Below are 22547 nucleotides of genomic sequence, written 5' to 3' on the forward strand. Positions count from 1 at the left end.
ATAAGCTCAAGAAATGTCATCTTTAAGAGCTTTTTTGCTTCCAGGAAGTGGATACTCTCAGAGATCACCCAGCTCTTTCGCAGTGACAGCCAGAAGAGTGCTGTGATGTTTTCAAATGAGATCTTCGAATGGAGATCCTCTAAAATTGTAATGGGTCCGATCTGTGAGTTTCCAAATGCAAGTGACATTTGGGGAAGTCCTCATAACAGTGCCAAACAAATATGCATGTTTGTCAATACAGTGTAGTAATGCAAACAAAAGTGTCCCGAGGTTAAGATTTATAATGTGGAGTGGGACAGTGGAGTGACGCAGTGTTGGGCTGCCATACCAACTTCCCTCTCTCTCTCCCATTTGGGTTTTATTGATCATCTTGGGCCCTGAAGAAGGTGTTTGGTCGGCTGCCCACTGTTGACCGAAACGTGTGTTGACATCTGTGCTACAGCTGTACAGACACCAAGCAAATGTATTTTTGCTCTTACGTGCAGTGGTTTTTTATGTTTGTTGGATATCCAAAATTGAGGAATTATGTTTAGGTAGATTACATGTGCTGGAACATATGTCCTGATGTCTATGAACATATTTGTATTGGATTTAAACACATATATGCATTTTCTGATTTTGTGCATATAAAATTGTATAGAGTGGAATACTCAAAGGAGCTGTACACAGGTCCTCATATGGTGCTGTACTTTGCTAATTACATGGCTTTTAATGATTGCTTTGCCATGGTTTTAATGATTGCTTTGTCATGGTTTTAAGGTATAAGTGATAAGTATGCAGTGTGAGAGAATGATATGTATTTTGGATTTGCTGAATGGTGAGATATGGCAGCTAGTTTGTTATACTAAATATGTATGATTAAGCCTTGTTTTTGGTATTCTTATTTACATAAAATCCTTTGTGATTAAATAAAAGAAATTAAGATTTATATTACAGAAGCAAGTTGTTTTGTTGCTGTTACTCTGTTGTGGGTAGTTGTTTTGTTTGCCAATACAGTGTTGCCTGTTACCTGTGCCTGCTGCGAGCCATAGTCCCTGGATATTAACTCTAGACTTATCAAATTGTTTGGCTAAGCAGCACCCTGTGCCCAGCTTAAGCTCTATTTGTCCTACCTTCTCCTAAATGTAACTTATTAGTAATCTGTTTCTAGGAAGGTGAATATTTGAAGTGTCTGAGTTTTACGATTGATAAAGTAACTCCACCTCGTTTTCTGAAGCCATGTCATCCTTCTGATTGCCAGTGTTTGCCTCCCTCCCTCTGGCACAGCTTGTTCCTTACGTTAATATTCATAACTATGGAACATGCAGCGATACATTTGTATATCGAAGATCACTCCTCCAGGTAACTTGGATTATTTTAATATTCAAGTAAGATGCCCCACTTTATTTCTGTTCTCGTCATTTAAACTTTGCATTTAAGGATGGTGGTTTGTTGTGAACAGGTTGTTCGAGGCTGAAATTCTACAGCCAGACCCATCCATCTGTTGACACTCCCTCCTCTGTTCCTCCCACGTGAACCATGGACGCGCTGTCAGTCGGTGCATTTAATATTGAGCTTGCCTTGAGTGTCTAATGTAGCTGAATGATCAGCCCCAGCGGGACTGGGGTCAGTTATGTCCTCGTGATGTGTGTTTTTTGTTAATGTCAGTGTCAGCGACGAATGTAAGCTAAAACCTACAACCAGCGAAACCCTTGGATGTGATTGCGCTGACCTTGTAAGCAGGATCAGGGTAATTCCACATTCCCTCTCTAAATTGGGACATTTCGTTTATTTCAGGTTTTAAAGTCTTTTTGACAACCTACTGGTCGCTTCCAGTCCCCCTACCATGGCTAGATGTAAAGCTTTCCTCTGTTAGAAAGCTTTTATTACATGCAGATTACTTAAAAAAAAATAATGGGACTTGTGAGTCGGCACTGTGATTATCAACAGTTTGCCTTTATGCAGATTACTTTGAGTGACGTTTCATGTGTATTACTAGTTTAAAGCTTGAGAGCTGAGTGAGCTACACCTTGCTGTAAATGCATAAGATGTATCTTAGTGCAACTAGAAGACATGCTCACTTTGATAAGAATGAACTCCTGGTGGGCCAAGCTACAGCTCCATGTTTGCTGGTGCCTGTTACGTTAAACATTAACTAAGGTAGTGAATGTTATCATGTGCTAGGCATACGCCCAGCCTGACACATGCTTGGATGCGGGTCCAGCACACCAACCTTGTCTTGCAGTACGCAGCGCAGTTCTTGGGCCAGTAATGGTTTTGAATTTATCACTCACTTTGAATATGAGCAAGAACAGTCTAGTTAGTAAGACTGCGCATGTCACTACACGTCTTACCTCACTATCTGCTAACGCAGGTGAGGCCAGCCATAATCTTCAAGAAGCTGTTTCGACAGGTTTGACCTGCAGGTGCAGTGGCATGTTTACAGCTGAGAGATTGAAGAAGTTTGGGATGGAATTACAATCATGTCTGTGCTCTCTATTCCAGATAGGCCTATCTGTACAGGGATGTCAGTGATAATGGCACATTGCAAAGAACAGAAATGTTTTATTGTACCAATACTTCATGCACAATCTCTGACAGGGAGGCCGAAGACCTGTTGGAAAAGTCGTAAATAGACATGAAGACAAATATTCAATACAGAACCAAGAAGCATGAATTGCACACCATGAAAAGTAGACAACTGTTGTGATCTGTAGTCAGAAGAGGTTTCCTGTACACTAGAACATACGTGTCTCTTGTTTCACCGATGGGGATTGTGGCCAGTTGACCAGTCAAAGTGTTCGTCCGCAATCCCCTTAATCATAAGTGGAAAAATCTGCCAATCTACCTGTGCATGTCTGCTTAAAAACTTTGTTGGAGAGCATTAGCTTTAACATAATAGACTGGAAGATGTTTTTATTTGGCTGGTAAAAGAAGCATACTGGGAGAGGATCAAAACCCTTACTAAAGAAAAAGTAGATGGCTAGTCGCAATATAAATGCACTTAATTGAAAAATAAAACTACCCTTTTCTCCTGCTACAAAGACTTTGGAGCTCTTACTGTATGTCTGCTTACACCTTTAAAGGAGGGCGGTGAAATGAGAGGGCAGACAAATGACTGGGCTTGAAAATTCGATGGGTAACTTTTCTGTGGTATTTACGTAAATAATACTTGTGATGCTCAGGCTTTGCCTTGCTCATAAGCTGCTCTTTCTTTATTTACCATTACAGGAGTAGCAAAGAACTGCTTCTGCAGCCGGTGATAATCAGTCGGAATGAGAAGGAGAAGGTCCTAATAGAGGGGTCCATCAACTCTGTACGAGTCAGCATCGCCGTGAAGCAGGTTAGTATCTGTTATGGCATGTCGCTGTGGGCGCCCTCGTGAATGAAGCGATGGAGAAGGTCCTCATAGAGGGGTCCATCAACTCTGTACGAGTCAGCATAGGCGTGAAGCAGGTTAGTATCTGTTATGGCATGTCGCTGTGGGCGCCCTCGTGAATGAAGCGATGGAGAAGGTCCTAATAGAGGGGTCCATCAACTCTGTACGAGTCAGCATAGGCGTGAAGCAGGTTAGTATCTGTTATGGCATGTCGCTGTGGGCGCCCTCGTGAATGAAGCGATGGAGAAGGTCCTCATAGAGGGGTCCATCAACTCTGTACGAGTCAGCATAGGCGTGAAGCAGGTTAGTATCTGTTATGGCATGTCGCTGTGGGCGCCCTCGTGAATGAAGCGATGGAGAAGGTCCTAATAGAGGGGTCCATCAACTCTGTACGAGTCAGCATAGGCGTGAAGCAGGTTAGTATCTGTTATGGCATGTCGCTGTGGGCGCCCTCGTGAATGAAGCGATGGAGAAGGTCCTAATAGAGGGGTCCATCAACTCTGTACGAGTCAGCATAGCCGTGAAGCAGGTTAGTATCTGTTCTGGCATGTCGCTGTAGGCGGCCTCGTGAATGAAGCGATGGAGATTATGGCAAGTGGGTGGATGGAGAGGTTAAAAATAAATCGCTACTCCTAAAGCCCAAATCGAGTTAATACGAAGCAGCAAGCAGCACAGCAAAGGATCAGAAACAATTGTCATTTCAACCGATCAGGGCTTTGGCTAGAAAATGGTTAGTTGGTCCATAGAGATAAACATTCTTAGAAAATCAACCCAGTATATGTATGTTTTCTTTCAGTACATGTCAGTGAAGCTCAGTGCTTGTTAATCATGTGACCGAAACTTGTTACTGTCAGTGAAAATGTACATAATGTGCAGGTTGCAGAATCCCCCACCTAAACGCGCTGAGCAGCCTTGATGGGGAGATACCATTCATACACACAATTAACATTTATGGAAAAGGTGAATATGAGTAACAGGGAAGAAAAAAGGAGATGGCAAGAGTGATGCTGTAGTTGCATTGGCATGGGCTCTATTCCTACATTTGAATATATTCTATTTATAAGGTTCTGGCTTAGATTGAAAGGCGTAGGGGCTTCTGTTGGGGTCAGTTGCCCCTGACACCTTGGTAAGGACTGGCACCAGGTTGTGTCTTCAATAAAGCTTATTTGGAAATCAGTCTCCTCGGTATATCCATGGCATCTTTCCACCACAACGGAAAGCAAGGGTGATGTGGGGTCTTCAGGAGATGTGGGGGCTCTAGGCATGAAAAAGACAACAAAAAGAAACGTAAAGATTTGGAAACAGAGGTGGAATGGAGGTTGAAAAAGCAAAAAGGGACGAAGGAAGAGTTTGACCGGGAGCCGTTATGCGAGGATGACCTGGGCAAAACATAAACTAAAAAATGAGGAAAAAGCGACTTTGTTAAGAGGAGCACAATGGAAGGAAGATGAATGGATGCACCATGGTACCCGCCGCTAATAATATAATAATGAGAAGAAAATAAGATATAAGAAACGGGAACAAAGCCAGAGGTGCAAATTAACATGCATAAAACAATTCGTTATTAAAAGTGGGGTCCAAAAATGCAGTGGTGCAGACTTGGCCTTACGACTACAATTTGGAAAACCCTCTAGACTTGCACGATAAACTTACATTTTTTTATTTTACTATTACATTTTTATAGTGTAGATTTTTGAAGTCTTTTTTAATTTATTTTTTTAACCAAAAAACATATCGCACAGTTATGTTAGCTGTAAGGAAGCGAAGCCTCGTATTAGTGCGTGAAAGTATTTACTCTCTTAAACTCGGACAAAAAGTGATAATTCAGTCATGGTTTTCATTTGGTTACAATTCGTTTATGCAGTGTACAACGCTGTAACATGACTACCTTTTGAATTGACATTGGGCCAGGCAAGTTGCATAGTTGAAGGGAAAAAATTAAAAAACTATATTTTTCCATAAAATGAATGCAATGTGTGAAATAAGATTTGCAACATGTCTAGCTGTAGATTATGTGCTCTGGACACTCTGGTCACGTAGTGTTGGGCGTGGACGTTGCAAGGTTTTTTTTCCAAGTAGAGGCTTCGGTTTTGAGGTGACTTGTGCATGGACATGCGTTCATCAAAAATCCAAGGGTAGGAGAGATGACATCACACTCCTTTTGACATAAATGACACTACAAGAAGTTACATTATATAGTCTTTGACCCTTAATACTCTTCCCCCAGGAAGTGATATCACATGACTTAGATATTGATTTCATCTCGTAATTGACATCGCTGAAGTTCATTAATATCTGCATGATAAATATCGTAACAAACTTAAATGTCTATTTTAGATACCATCTATGTTAGGGTGTTGACCTAGTCCAGGAAAACATACTCTTTGTATTACATAAAAATTGCGTGTTCTTGGGAGGAACAGTGGTATGACTTAACAGTTCTCCTATTATACCCCAGAGCGAGAGAGATATTGAGTCCTGGGGAGAGGAAAGGGAATTTAAAAAAAGCAATAGTAGTTATGTTCACATGCATTAATTGACGCAGGTTCTATTTTGAATATGAACTGTTATTGCTTTAAAATAAATGATTCCTCATTGTTAATCCATTCTTTTCATGATCATTTGCAACGTGAAGTCCGTTGTGCCAAGCACAGTGGTGAAAGTTTGTTTAAAAACTTCATTTTTCATATATTCACAATAATGAATGGCAACGCCTTGTGTTTAAATGTTTTTCAGTTCACTTTTTATTTAATTAGACGAGTGAGCCCTGCACTGCTGAATTTATTTATTTAATGAAAATCCTAAAATGTGGTGTTCTGTCCCAGTGTAAGCTGTCGGAGTAAACCACGCCTATCCAGACCTTCTGTTCTTGCAGTGTGGCTGATGAGCGTTGAAAGTGGTGGGGCGCAATACTTATCCCGAATTGTAGTGAGCAAGCAAAGCGAGTGAAACTGGCCTCCTCGAGTGAAAACAACCTCACTCCAAGAAAAAAATAAAATGAAAACAGTGGGGTGAAATAGTGCATTTGAAAACACAATTTTCAAATGAATTTGCTAAAAAGCCATTGATGCTGAAAGGGCATATATTAAATATTCAAGACTGTTGTGGTGTGCCAAGCCAATCAAATCTAATGTCATTTGTTTCACAATGAACTGTGGGTGCCCTTGTGTCAAGGTTGCCTCCGTAGGTTCAGGTCCAGCATTTTGTCATAGGTACATGCCTTAGTTGTCCCCTTATGCCAGAAATGACATACAATATGTCAGTACCAGAGTGTTGCCATTAGTGTCGTCCATGGTTGACTCTGCATCATAAATCTCCTCTAGTATTTCACTAGTAGCATCTTGTCATGGTTGCCATTCTCCACTATGCCACTGTTTATCTCCTTAATGCTAAGTATTCGCTCCTGTATACCAGTAGCGGCATCTTGCCATGGGTGCCTCCTGTATAACCAGGGGCACCAGCAGATTCGAGAATAACACCATATTCTCATATTCTCATACTCCCATTCTGTCACTCTCCTCCCCACTCACTTGCATTCCCCCATTCATCTTCACTGTCATGCACTCTTATTTACTCATTCGCTGTCACTGACCAAGTCGTGCATTCTCACTCGCTGTCACTTATTCACAGTCTCCCCTATTCTCTCTAACTTTGACTCACTAATTCTCACTCACTCGCATTCACTCATTATTTCACACTCACCGGCACTCGCTTGTACTCTCGCTGAATCAGTCTCACATCCATCTCACCCATTCTCAAACACAGTTCCACTCGCAGTCATTCTTACTGGGATCCAACTTCAATGCCATAAAACCCCACCTTTGCTCCCAGCAAAAACAACTGTTCATGGGAGCCGTAGTCAGTAAAGTGACAGGAAAAGCCTAAACCAGCAACGAGAGAGTGATGGCATGTCAAACGCTGCTTCCCCTTTACCAGCTGTCACATCCTGTGACAGTAAGAATGAAACTGTTGGGAATGGTGGAGTCTTGTATTGCAATAGTACTAACAGCTGCTCACATGCACAGGTGCCCTCTGCACAGTGCCTGGGAAGACAGTCACAAGAGACTGATCAACCTGGAGATCAGGTGTTGGCTGAGCCGAGGGGTCAGCACAACCTTCATTAGAGGAACAAGAGCAACTTGTTACTGTGCAGGTCATTTCTTGCTCCCAGCCGCAAGTTACCATCAATACAGACCCCTCCACTGAGTAGGAAGCTCACAAGGATCAGCTGGTGGTCCGAAAAAATGCCTGCATGTCAGCGTACCTGAACCGATGGCAGTTCAGCCTGCACTCTGGGTGTTTTACAAATGAATTTGCAACAGAACCTTGCCCGTTAGCGGCAACAGCATGGCTGCCATGCACTGTCGGCTACAACAAAGGGGTACACACTCCAGTAGTTGCCAGGCCTTGCTCAGGCAGTCTGGCATGGGCCCGTTCATCATCAAGTCCTTTGTAGGTGTGGACAATGAATGACTGTGGATCTGCTGGGTAGGACGCATCCAAAAGCTCACGAAGGAAGATGCGTGCCCAAGCGCTTTACTAGCACTTCCACTACTGGGGGACTCCCAATGGTTGACCTCATTTCCTCTTATCAGAAAGCAAAAGGCCATGCCCATCACTAGACTAAACTGCTTAAAAGGGACTTAGGCTGGCCAAGGGCATACCTCCTATGTAAAGGTTTACCAAATAAAGCATTTCAATCATTGCAGAGATGGTCCATTTTACCTTTAGTTGCTCATCTTGATAATTGATCAGGTTAAATGCGGTTATTTTCCAGACACACTTATGAAGTGACAGGGGAAGCTTCAGTCCTTCTGCTTGCCAAGGCTTTCCCACTAACCCCCTGGGGCATCTCATTGGGCTTTTCGGGGTTGAGGGGGTCCCCCAGTATTCAGACCACTGCACTATAGCGGTCAGTGAAGTTGACAGTTAGTGGTGCGTGGGATGAATGCAGGTGGGATCATGTGTAAAGTGACATAAGGGGACTTTTCCTTTGTATTATAGAAACAAGAAAGGCTCCATGAAGTTAGCCATGGTACGTTGCTTACGGAAAGGTGCCATTGCTGACCTGTCCTCGTGTGTTTCTTTAAAGACATTCTCACTTTCTGCTTCTTAGGCTGATGAAATTGAGAAAATTCTGTGCCACAAATTCATGCGCTTCATGATGATGAGAGCAGAAAACTTCTTCATCCTTCGTCGAAAGCCTGTGGAGGTGAGTTGAAGTCGGCAGTGAATTTACCTACTGGTTGATGAACCGTTGAGCAGCATGACAGGATTTTAAAGTTTTGGTTTCTTATTTCTCCACCTGTAGGGTTACGATATCAGTTTTCTGATCACAAACTTCCACACTGAGCAAATGTACAAACACAAGCTGGTAGACTTTGTCATCCATTTCATGGAGGAGATCGATAAGGAGATTAGCGAGATGAAGCTCTCCGTCAACGCAAGGGCTCGAATCGTGGCTGAGGAGTTTCTTAAGAATGTAAGTGTGCCCCGATTATTTGCTCTCAATCGCCTTAATTCCTCTTGGACACCATAGCTATTTGTTTTTATCAAAGGCTCTACTTTAAATAGTTGTGCTCTGTACAGTTAAAACCCATCCTTCTGTTATTTTCTCCAATCCCCTTTTGTTTGTTTCACTTATGAAATTGGCATGGTGTTCCAGTGCAGCCTCAAATTTCTTTAGTTTTATAGAAACTCATTATTTGCTAACTTAACCTTATATCAACCATCACAATGTCTTCATGCACTGCCAAGCAAAGGTAACACAGGGCTAAATTTCTCAACCCTTAACAAATCCATTTTAGCTCCTCCACTTATCCAGGACACTTACTGCTGTTGCTTGGTGCCAATGGTGAACATGAACTCTTAAATAGAGATTCTTCTGACTGGGTGAAAATGGGCTTAACACTCCACCACCTCTTCCCTCCTTTCACATAGCAGATAAAGAGTGTTAAGAGTTGTCTGGTCTGATAGGGTATCTGGACTTCCCTCATCTGCCATATCCAACATATATGAATAGGGTCCCTGGAGTTCTCCACAGACATGGTGCTGGGCAGCATACTGCAAAGGTCAGCCTTGTCATGCATACTAAGCAGCAGCAGGTGAACTTAGAAATCTGCCCCACGACACCCAAACCCAACAATGATTTGAAAATGGCATTTGGAGCCCCTGAAATATCCGTACACGCCTGAACTATTTGTTCTGTTTCATTGAAAGAACAGAGCCAAGATGTTGATTCTTGCGTATGGGAGCAGCTGCAGCATAAATATTGCCTTTTCACTGGTCATCTCTGTGTATTTCATGCCTGAAAGGCTTCTGTATTTCTCTGTTAATTAAGCAAACCTTGGTATTTAAGAAGATCAGATGGAAGATTGATGCAAATGACATATGAATGGTTTTTCTTGGGACATGAAATTCATGCTCTCCGGGTTAAATGTGATCCAGATTCACTCTCCTCTTGCACTGCTCTTTCTACTCCAAGGAGTGCCTAAAGCATCAGGATCTCCTGTAGGACGAGGTTACCATGTTCTAAAGTGACGGTGCATGCACCACAAGTTGATCTTCCTGCAGTTGGATGACCAACCAGGCCCCTTTCCTTTTATTTTGGGCAAGGCCAATATTGCTGGCAAAAAAGGTCCTAGTCTAGTAGATGGGACCCACACCTCCCTGCCTATGAGGAGACTTGTCACAAAGCAAATGTCTGGGAGGATACAGCTGAACCAAAGAGCTGTAAAGCCCCAGTCTGAAGCAATGGACTATATTATTTACCCATGTGTACCCCAAAAACTTCCCTCTAAGTGTGTACTAACTTGGTCACACTTCATCACATTTTGAACTGGGAACTGGTCTTACCTGTGGCAGACAGACATGGGGACCACTTCAAACTGGAGATGAGAATAGCAGCTCCTGCCTTGAGTGCAAACTCGGGAGAGGAATACTTTTTGTGGATATTTTCATTGTGTCGGTACTCGCACATTTTGCCACCTTTTTTGAATGAGTTATGGAATGAGCTCCTGTTTGACCAGTCTTAGCCCCTGATGTTGCCAATTTCCCTAAAGACTTAAGATCATCTTTAGGGTTAAACCTCAGTCTCTTGGCCAATATGGCACAACTTGTACTCCCTTAAAGGCATGCAGCCCTCTAGCTGTGCCTGCATGCGTTAACATTTGTGTCTCCTGCCTTGTCCATTATCTTGGTGACGAGACTGCACAGATCCAACAACTTTAAGTTGTACACTGTCATGGACCTACTCCTGGCCTCCTTTGGTCAGGAACATAAAACGTCCTGATGCAGAGGTCTAGTTCCGGAGTAACCGCCACATTCCTGCTCCTTGTTGGGCCGCAGGCAGTCAGCGATGAGGTGGTTATTTAGCTTTGTCCAGAGGTTTATGAAGTTTGTTCTGCAAATAGTTTGCCACCAGAAGAGAGTTAATGCTTTCAAGACCTAAAGTGGAACACCCCATGTTCGAGGCATATGAGCTGCAGATCACACACTGAGGATAAGATCGCCATCTGGTGTTGGGCTCGGATGATTGCAGGTTGTTGTTGTCTTCGGAAGAAGCCTTTGGTCACGAGGTTGGTGACTCCTCCCCTGGACAACAGTGCGCATGAGCATCCACTCCATCGTCAGATTGTTTTTTTCCACCATTGGGTTCGGATGAACTTTTTTCCGCTCCAGCAGAAAACTTTCAGCAATCGATTTTAATTCTTCAATCTTCTTTCCATCGACATCGAAATCATCTCGGACCGGTTCCGGAAGCGGCTGATGGACAGGACACCCTTCAAGAAATGCCCCCGGTGTGGAGCGAAGTTCCCCCACAGTGATCACCACGAGGTTTGTAACCTCTGCCTGTCGCCGGAACACAACGAATCGACCTGTCCAGCTTGTTCCGCTTTCCGTTCCAAGAAGACCCTTCGGGACCGAAGAGCTCGACGCCATATTATGGCCAAACCAGCTCCAGAACCGGAGGACATCTTTGCTCAGGATGTTCCTGAAGATGACACCGAAGATCTCGATCGTGTCCGAGGCCGACGATTCCGATGACCTCATCACTCCAGGGCAGCGTGTGAGTACCAACCCCACTGCCCCTGCCCCATCCAAAAAGACATTGGTCAAGACTCTGCCAGCTGGGCCCAGTCGAGACCGGAAATCCTCTTCAGAAGCCCCGCCCTCGGGCCAGGCTCCGAAGACATCTAAGCCTGTAGGTGGCTCGGGCTCGAGCAAACCTCATGTGATTGTACCCATAACACCTTCGGCACCGAAACTCCACTGTCGGCACCGAAACAGGCTTCAAGACCGAAATCTCCTTCGGCACCAAAACGTTCCTCGGCACCGAAGTCTCCACCGGCGCCGAAACGTTCTTCGACATCGATGCCTAAAAGTCCTTCGGCACAGAAATTTCAATCGGCACCGAAAAAACCATCGGCACCGAAAAAACCATCGGCACCGAAAAATCCATCGACGCCGAAAAATCCTTTGGCGCCGAAACCTGTCGGCACCGAAAAATCCATTGGCACCGAAAACTCCGTCCACGCCGAAAAAAGTTCATAAAGACCCGAAACGGTCATCACCGCCACCACCTTCGGAGCCAGATGAACTTTTTCGCCCAGATCCTACTCAAAAGCGGATCTACATCAATCCCGAAACCGGACATGTGACTGCCGTCCCATACAAGAAACGGAAGCTGGACATCACACCACCTCCAGCTCCCATACGGAAGAAGGACTGTGCTACTTCACCACTTCGTCCTTCCTCTCCTTTATTACCTCCTAACATGTCCCCCCCCCTCCTCCTCCTCCTTCTCCTTTACCTTTACCATCCCCCTATCATTCACCTCCTCCACAGGATGATAATGATGACTTGGGGGGAGGGGCGGCCCCTAATTTATTTAATGATCCTGTTGATCCAAACGACCCTTTTACGTTCCCAGACACAGCACCCGTAGATGACTGGTCTTATCCAATACCTGACATGCCTGACCCCACTACCTACCCCTCCAAGCCCTCCCCTCCTGATGACCACTTAGGGTTTGGCCAACTTATAAATAGGGCAGCAACATTCCATGGCGTCACAATGCACACGGACGCCCTTGAAGAGGACTTTCTCCTCGATACTTTTGAGCAGTCACAAAAAACTGTTCACATACTGCCCATGATTAAAGGGGTTATAAAGCATGCCACTGAAGTCTTTAAAGACCCTGTTCGAGCTAGGGTTCTCAACCCACGCATCGAAAAAAAGTACCGACCAGCCCCGCAGGACCCTGCATACATTAAAGCCCAGCTCCCTTTAGACTCCTTGGTCGTATCAAATGCCAGGAAGCGCGTTAACTCACAGACAACTGGAGAAACGCCTCCCCCGGACAAGTAGTCTAAGCTTTTAGAGGCCTCAGGCAAACGGGTCGCCGCACAGGCGGCGAACCATTGGCGTATTGCGAATACCCAGGCCCTGTTAGCCCGGTATGATAGGGCGCATTATGACCAACTTGAGGACCTTATGCAACATCTGCCTGAACCCTTTAAGTCCCAGGCCACTGACCTCATCCAAGAAGGCAAATTAATCTCTAATGCCTCCATTAAATGCGCCTTAGATGCGGCAGACACTGCTTCTAGGGCGGTCAATACTAGCGTCTTACTCAGACGACATGCCTGGCACCGTATTTCCGGTTTTAAACCGGAGGTTCAAACCGCAATTGTGGCTCAACCTTTCAACCAAGAGCAGTTATTTGGCCCTGCAGTGGATACTGCATTAGAAAAAATGAAGAAGGATAATGAAACTGCCAAGTCTATGGGAGCACTGCAGTCTCCTCAAACCCGGGGTTCCTTTCGTCGCTCCTTTTATAGAGGAGGCTCCAAAAACACGGGAACTGAGACCACATCCACCTTTAAAAATTCGGGACAAACATCCCCAAACAGAGGATATTTCCGAGGAGGTTATCGGGGAAACAATAACAAAGGTCGAGGGCGGGGCAACAACAATAACACCCGCACCTCCCCAGCCACTAAACAGTGACTTGCCACCACTCCCCCCAGACCATTCCACTCCGGTCAGGGGGCGGCTCCAACAATTCCTACCTGTCTGGACTTCCATCACCACAGACAGGTGGGTAAGACAAATTATCCAGTCTGGCTACTGCCTCGAACTCATACAATCCCCCCCAAACATACCGCCCAAACAACGTCCAATGTCCTCACATCATCTCTCTCTCCTCAAACAAGAAGTTCAATCCCTGTTACAAAAACATGCGATAGAACCAGTCCCTCTTGAACATCAGGGAACAGGGGTATATTCTCTATACTTCCTCATTCCCAAAAAGGACAAAACATTAAGGCCCATACTGGATCTCAGACTACTAAACCAGTATATACATTCGGATCATTTTCATATGACCACCCTCCAACAAGTCCTCCCACTTTTACAACAGGGAGACTTCCTTGCCACATTGGACCTCAAGGACGCGTACTTTCACATCCCTATGCATCCCGCTCACAGAAAATATCTACGATTTGTGGTAGATGGGCAACACCATCAATTTACAGTTCTCCCATTCGGAGTAACAACAGCACCCAGAGTGTTCACCAAGTGCCTAGCAGTCGTGGCAGCGCACCTCAGAAGACAACAGATCCATGTCTTCCCCTATCTTGACGATTGGCTCATAAAAGCCAATACTCACCAAAAATGCGTTCTCCACACTCCTCGCACGATTCAAACTCTCCACAATTTGGGATTCACTATCAACTACCCCAAATCCCATCTACAACCTTCCCACTTACATCAGTATCTAGGAGCAACCATAGATACATCCAAAGCCATTGCTTATCCCAGCACTGCCAGGATAGCCAGTATACAAAATCTCATCTCTCAATTTCAAACTCACCCATCTCTTCCAGCAAGAGTGTTCATGCAGCTCCTAGGCATGATGGCGTCATGCATCTCCATAGTCCCACACGCACGACTTCAAATGCGTCCCTTACAGGAATGTCTAGCACAACAGTGGAACCAAGCTCACGGACAACTTACCGATCTGGTGTTGGTGGACAGTCGCTCACTTCGCTCACTGAAATGGTGGAACACCATCAACCTGTCCAAAGGGCGGCCGTTCTTAGAGCCTCTTCCACAAGTTGTGCTAACTACCGACGCATCTCTCACAGGGTGGGGAGCCCACCTCCTTCACCATACCACTCAGGGCAGATGGACCAGTCAACAAAAACTGCTCCACATCAACCACCTGGAACTCTTAGCAGTGTTCCTAGCACTAAAATCCTTTCAGGTACACCTAAAGAACAAAACTGTCCTCATACGCATAGACAACATGACAACAATGTATTATATACAGAAACAGGGAGGGACACATTCTCTCCAACTGTCCCAACTGGCCCAGCAAATCTGGAGATGGGCAATTCCCCAAAACATCTACCTGTTAGCAGAACATCTCCCAGGGATCCACAATCAGGTGGCCGACCTCCTAAGTCGCCACACACAGCAGATCCACGAATGGGAATTACACCCCAAGGTTCTACTCCCCTTCTTCCAAAAATGGGGACAACCAGACATAGACCTGTTCGCCACTCCCGAAAACACAAAATGCCCAACCTTCGCCGCCAGGTTTCCACACCCACAGTCGAAGGGCAATGCCCTATGGATGAACTGGTCAGGCAGATTTGCGTACGCTTTTCCGCCTCTCCCACTAGTTCCATTTGTGGTACGCAAACTGAAACAACAGTCGCTAACACTAATACTAGTAGCTCCCACTTGGGCACGTCAACCGTGGTTCACCACACTTCTGGAACTATCTTTAGTTCCACATCAAAGGCTACGCCTCTCCCCGGATCTATTAACCCAGAACCATGGAGAAATCAGACACTCAGATCCTCAAACACTGAACCTAGCGATCTGGCTCCTGAGGTCTTAGAGTTCGGATACCTCAATCTCCCTCCAGACTGTATGAATATCATAAAGGAAGCCAGACGACCTACTACTAGAGCGTGTTATGCCGCGAAATGGAAACTATTTGCCATCTACTGCGCTAATAATGACATACATCCATTGGATGCTTCCATCCAAAACATCATTTGCTATCTACTACACTTGCAAAGATGCAATCTAGCGTATTCCTCTATACGTTTACACCTAGCAGCCTTAGCAGCCTACTTGCAAAATAGGCAACACCTGTCCCTTTTTAAGGTACCAGCCATCAAAGCGTTTATGGAAGGTCTCAAAAGAATTCTTCCCCCAAGATTACCACCTTCCCCAGTGTGGAATCTCAATGTGGTTCTAACGACTTATGGGTCCCCCATTTGAACCTATGCACAAATGTGAATTACAATTCCTAACATGGAAGGTAGCTTTCCTTATCGCGATCACTTCCCCACGAAGAGTAAGTGAAATACAAGCCCTTACACTAGAGGAACCTTTCTTACAACTACACCGTAACAAAGTGGTTCTTAGAAAAAACCCTAAATTTCTCCCAAAAGTGATTTCCCCTTTCCAACTTAACCAATCAGTAGAGCTACCAGTCTTGTTCCCAAACCCAGACTCCGTAGCTGAAAGGGCACTACACACCTTAGATGTCAAAAAAGCCTTGCTTTATTACATCGACAGGACAAAACCTTTTCGAAAGACAAAACAACTCTTTGTTGCTTTCGCACCACCACATAAAGGCAATCCCATCTCCAAATCCGGTATAGCCCGGTGGATAGTTAAATGCATCCAAATATGCTACCAAAAGGCTAAACGTACACTTACAGTTCCCCCTAGGGCGCACTCCACGCGTAAAATAGGGGCTTCTATGGCCTTCTTAGGTAACATTCCCTTAGAAGACATTTGCAAGGCAGCCACATGGTCTACCACGCATACCTTCACTAAACACTACTGTGTTGATGTGCAAGCCAAACAACAGGCCTCAGTGGGCCAGGCTGTCCTAAAAACTTTATTTCAAACTGCTGCAATGGATACAGGCGACCACCGCTAAGGGGAAGCACTGCTATATAATCTATCCTCAGTGTGTGATCTGCAGCTCATATGCCTCGAACGGAATATGCTACTTACCAGTATGCATCTGTTCTTGGCATGTAGAGCTGCAGAGTCACACACGCCCGCCCATCTCCCCGGGACCTGTATCTGTTCCAGCATCTGTCTTACTTAGACATTACACATGGACATCCTTTCTTTCATTCCTATACACTCCATCTTTTCCCTTCATGGCGAAAAAACAATCTGACGATGGAGTGGATGCCCATGCGCACTGTTGTCCAGGGGAGGAGTCACCAACCTCGTGACCAAAGGCTTCTTCCGAAGACGACAACAACCTGCAATCATCCGAGCCCAACACCAGATGGCGATCTTATCCTCAGTGTGTGACTCTGCAGCTCTACATGCCAAGAACAGATGCATACTGGTAAGTAGCATATTCCTTTCGTCTAACATATTGCCTTTCCGGGACCCTTTCCCTCTTTGCGCCATGGCACACCTTCAAACAGGTGTGTCAACCGCGCAACAGGGAAAGTGCACCCTATTAGAATGAATACGCAGTCCTCAGGGCTATCTTAAACCCGTGCTGTCCTGCTGCCAGCACATTCAAATGAAATACGGAGCGGCTGCTTCAAAGACGCTCCATTTTGCTCTGCCTGCACTTTTAAGAGGGGAGAGTGGTTCTATTGCAGGCGGTTGCAGTGAGTGACTGCATCCGCCTGCAAGGGGATATCGGGGGGGGGGGGGGGGGGTCGGGTCCATAGGACCATCTTGACTCTGTGGAAGGTTGCCATCAGGAGGCGCACTTTTACCTCTGTGCTAATGTCCATAATACAGTGCCGGTGCAGAGGTAAAGAGATGTTCGAGGCATGTGAGCTGTAGATCACATGCTTTGCATACTCCTGCCATCTAGTGTTTGGTCTGAATGTTTGCAGTTTGTTTTTCTTCGAAGAAGTCTTTACCAGTCACAAGGTAAGTGATTCCTCCTTTCGATGATAGTGTGCATGGGCATCTACTCCATTGTTAGATTGTTTTTTTCCGCCATCTGGTTCGGACGTGAATTGCTGTGCTCCGGTTCGACACTGTTCCTTCGGTTTACCCCGGTGCGCAACGCACTCCCCCCTCGACGGTATTGTTTTCGATCGTCTATCCCATTCTCCGCGTATCGTATTTACTTCTAAAAAACCCTCTTTCGATCGGGAAGCTTGTGGAAGGCCGTCGGGCCTACCCGCGTCAGTCCGCCTCATAGTCGATGGAACAGACTCCATTCAAATTCTGCCCTCGGTGCCACACGAAGTTTCTGCGCACCCACTCACACGAAGTAAGCAACCTGTGCTTGTCTCCGGAGCACAGAGAATAGGGCTGCGACGCGTGCAAGGCTTTCCGCTCCAAGAAGTCACTTCACGACTGTCGGGCTTGACGTCACGACCTGCAGAGCCAACACGCAAGTTCTATTCCGGACCTCTTCGGAGAGGATGCGGAACAAGAAGCCGGAGACGCCACGGGAGCCGAAGAAGAACAGGATCCCATCTTCGACTACGGCTCTGAGGGGGATGACACAATCCTGCAAGGGCAGCGTACCGTGAGTACAGATCCTCCCTTGCCCCAAAGTCCACCTCAGTCCAAGAAGGCGGCTTCGGTCCAACCCCCGCCTCTGGGTCACGGTCAGCACCAAAAACATGTTTCCGACACCCGCCATCCGGCTTGGCACCAAAACACACCCAAAAGCCTTCCGGCGCCGAGCCACCCGAGAACAGGCTCCAATCCGTAGCCTTCGGGATCATAGTCGAAGCCCGCCCCGTTCCACGCTGAAAACTCTGGATCCGTAATCATCAGGATCCAAAACAATCGGCACCGAAACTTTCAGCACTAAAACAACCGGATGTGCCAATTCCATCTCAAGAACAGCATTTCGATGCTCCGCCTATCAAACTGGATCCGAAACAGAGACAGTTGTACATCCATCCAACTACTGGACATATCACCACAAAAGGAAACCTGACACAGAGGAGACCTACCACATTCCTTTAAAGAGGAAGAATGTCGGAACTAATCCTTCTCCTCCTCCACTTTCATCTCCTTCTTCTCCTCAGCCTCAACCTTTTAGTAATTTCACCTGAGCACTCCCCACCACATACACCTGAAGATCAGGATAATGACAATGAGGATGGGGATGGGGCTGGGGACATTGCACCATTACTCCCAGACCCATGGGTAGATTATAATACTGACTCTCTCACTGGAAATGATCCTTACCTGTACCCTACCAAGCCCTCCCCACCGGACAACAGCGTAGGTTACATAGAACTGCTGGGTAGAGCTGCCAACTACCATGGTGTACAGCTGCACAAAGAATTCCTTTAAGAAGATTTCCTTTTTGAAACCCTTAGCAGCACACAAAAGTCATCGCACACACTCCCTATGCTCAAGGGTATGATCAGGCAAGTTGATGACACATTTAATGACCCTGTCAGGGACCGTATCCTTACCCCTAGGGTAGATAAAAAGTACAAGCCAGCACCATCTGACCCAGCGTACATAAAGGGACAGTTACCATTCGACTCCCTAGTAGTGTCCAATGCACGTAAAAGGGCCAACTCCCAAACTACAGGAGATGCTCCACCCCCGATACAGAATCAAAGCTTATTGACGCTTCGGTGAAAAGGGTAGCCGCTAAGGCAGCAAACGTCTGGCGCATCTCTAACACGCAAGCACTGCTCGCAAGGTATTACAGGGCATATTGGGACAGACGGAGCATTTGCTCCAATTTCTGCCTGATGAACATAAATCAAAAGTGCAAGACCTAGTGCGGGAGGGACAGCTCATTTCAAATAATGCAATCAGGTGCTCCCTAGATGCTGCAGACACTGCTGCTAGAGCTGTAGTCACCATCGGCCTTTTAAGAAGGCACGCCTGGCTACTTATCTCAGGTTTCAAACCTGAGGTTCAGACTTCCATACTGAACACATCCTTTGACAAAGAACACCTCTTTGGCCCGTTTGTAGATTCCTCACTTGAAAAAATGAAGGACACTAAAGTGGCCAAATCCATGGGAGCCCTTCAACTAACACAAGCACATGGTTCCTTTAGGCGCTCCTTCTACCGCGGAGGGTCCAAATATACCTCCTCAGAGCCCACCACCATGTACATGGGCAACAATCCACTCTCTGCCTCAAAGGGTTATTTCAGAGGGGGTTACAGAGGCAACAACAGCAAAGGTTGAGTCTCAAATACACTTCCCTGTTCTCTCAGCCGAATATTGGACCTCAGAGAACTAAATCTTTACATACATTCAAACCATTTTCCCATGGTAACACTTCAACAAGTACTACCACTTCTGCAAAAGGATGACTTTCTGTCTACTCTAGACTTAAAGGACGCCTATTTTCATATTCGAATCCATCCCGCTCATCGCAAATTTCTCAGATTTGTAATAGCGGGTCAACATTACCAGTTCAAGGTACTCCCGTTCGGAGTCACCACTGCCCCCAGAGTCTTCACACTGCCCCCAGAGTCTTCACAAAGTGTCTGGCAGTAGTCGCTGCTCACCTGAGAAGACAACACATCCATGTCTTCCCCTACTTGGACGACTGGCTCATCAAAGACAGTACGTATCCAAAGTGTCGCTAGCACACTCTCAGAACAATTCAGTTACTACATCAACTGGGGTTCACAGTCAATGTGATAAAATCACATCTCCAGCCTGCCAAGACTCAAAACTACTGAGGTGCCACCTTGAATACTCAAAAGGCTCTGGCGTTTCCCAACGCAGCCAGAATTTGCAACATTCAAGCTTTAGTTCTCCAGTTTCAATCCAATCACTCGCTTCCAGGTTGGGTGTATATATGCAACCACTGGGAATGATGGCATCTTGCATCATGATCGTTCCCCATGCCAGGCTGCACATGCGTCCCCTTAAGGAATGCTTAGCGAGTCAATGGAACCAATCACAGGGTCTGTTAACCGATCTAGTGTTGGTAAGTGGCCGTACTCATCGCTCTCTGCAGTGGTGGAACACACAGATTTTATCAAAAGGACGGCCCATCATAGACACGGTTCCACGGACAGTACTAACAGCGGATGCATCCCTCACTGGCTGGGGAGCTCATCTTCAGCACCACACAGTGCAAGGCCTATGGAGCGAACAGCAAAGGTTGCTCCACATCAACCATCTAGATCTGCTTGCAATCTTTCTAGCTCTCCAGGCATTTCAAACTCACCTGGCTGGCAAAGCTGTCTTAGATTGTTCCGACAACATGACAGCAATGTATTACATACAAAAACGGGGGGGATGACAATCTCTTCAACTCTCCCACTTAGCCCAAGACATCTGGAGGTGGGCCATTCACCTCAAAATCTATCTCCTAGCGGAACACCTCCCAGGAGTGAACAACCAGATTGCAGACCGCCTCATCAGACAGAGGCAGCAAATACACGAATGGGAGCTTCACCTTCAGGTTCTCCTCCCATACGTTGGGGAGTTGGGGAGTCCCTCTGATCTGTTTGCCACACACCAAAATGCCAACGCTTCGCCTCCAGGTACACACACCCGCTCTCCAAGGGCAATGCACTATGTATGAACTGGTCAGGGATATTTGCCTACTCTTTTCCGCCTCTCCCACTCATTCCATTAGTGGTTCGGAAGCTCAGGCAAACCTCCCTCACACTGATCCATGTAGCTCCCACATGGGCCCATCAACCATGGTTCACAACCCTGTTGGAGCAGTCTCTGGTCCCGCATCAAAAGCTGCACCTAACATCCAGTCTCCTCGCACAGAGCCATGGAGAAATCAGACACCCAGGTCCCAAACAACTGAACCTCGTGATCCGGCTCCTGAAGTCATTGAGTTTGGTTATCTGAACCTTCCACAAGACTGCTTGAACATCATCAAGGAGGCCAGAAGACCTACCACAAGAGCCTGTTACGCAGCTAAATGGAAATGCTTTGTTATTTATTGCAATAACAATCACATCAACCCTCTTGATGCTTCCATACAAAACATCATCTGCTAATTTTTACACTTGCAGCAGTCGGGATTGGCTTAAACCTCCATCAGGCTACATCTCGCTGCAATAGCTGCGTATCTACAAAATAGGCAACATTTATTGCTTTTCAGAGTACCCTTAATCAAAGCTTTCATGGAAGGACCATAAAGAGTCATACCACCAAGACTCCCACCTACCCCAGTGTGGAATCTTAACGTAGTCCTCACAAGATAAATGGGGCCACCTTTTGAGCCCATGTATAAATGCGAGCCACAGTTTCTCTTTTGGAAAACCGCTTTCCTCATTGCTATCACTTCACTGAGGAGATTGAGTGAACTGCAGGCACTAACCATAGAGGAACCTTTTTTCCAACTGTACAGAGACAAAGTGGTTCTTCGTACAAACCCCAAATTTCTACCCAAGGTAGTATCTGCATTTCACATATTTCAGTCGGTAGAATTACCTGTATTCTTCCCTCAACCTGATTCTGTTGCAGAACGACCCCTAAACCCTTTAGATGTCAGAAGAGCACTTTTATATTACATCGAAAGAACAAAATGATTTTGTAAGGCCAAACAAATTTTTGTTGCTTTTGCACCACCGCACAAGGGCAATCCTATTTCCAAATCGGGTATTTCAAGGTGGATTGTTAAATGCATTGAAACTTGTTAATGCAAAAGCAAAAAGAACTCTAACTGTGCCCCATAGAGCGCATTCTACTCGCAGGTTAGGGGCTACTATGGCTTTCTTAGGAAACATCCCCATAGTTGACATTTGCAAAGCTGCAACATGGTCTACACTGCACACATTCACTAAACATTATTGTGTAGATGTGTTAGCAAGACAACAAGCTAATGTGGGCCAAGCAGTACTTAAAACACTATTCCAGACAACTCCAGCGACTACAGGTTAGCCACCGCTTTGGGAGAATACTACTATATAGTCTGTGCAAAGTAAGTGATCTACAGCTCACATTCCTCGAACGGATAATGTTACTTACCCAGTAAGCATCTGTTCTTGGCATGTATAGCTGTAGATTCACATGCGCCTCCCCGGGTACCTGTAGCTGTTGCAGTTGTCTCTCTTAGTATACATACATACCCCTGGACATCTCTATTCTTTACTACTAACTCCATTCTCACCCTCGGCGGGAAATCAGTCTAACAATGGAGTCGATGCCCATGCGCAATGGAGTCGATGCCCATGCGCACTATCACCTACCACGTGACTGGAA

General features: G+C 45.9%; 1 protein-coding gene across 1 annotated transcript in view; it reads left to right on the forward strand.

Annotated features, from left to right (window-relative positions):
- Positions 1-22547, forward strand: part of ARPC4 (actin related protein 2/3 complex subunit 4) — a 59650-nt gene that overhangs the window by 33486 nt on the left and 3617 nt on the right. Inside the window, exons 3-5 of the mRNA XM_085624278.1 lie at positions 3211-3322; positions 8475-8570; positions 8670-8840. Of these exons, the coding sequence (XP_085480404.1) occupies positions 3211-3322; positions 8475-8570; positions 8670-8840 (379 nt within the window). The remainder of the gene's footprint in view (positions 1-3210; positions 3323-8474; positions 8571-8669; positions 8841-22547) is intronic.

This window comes from Triturus cristatus, chromosome 9 (assembly GCF_964204655.1).
Source record: "Triturus cristatus chromosome 9, aTriCri1.1, whole genome shotgun sequence".
Lineage (NCBI taxonomy): Eukaryota > Metazoa > Chordata > Amphibia > Caudata > Salamandridae > Triturus > Triturus cristatus.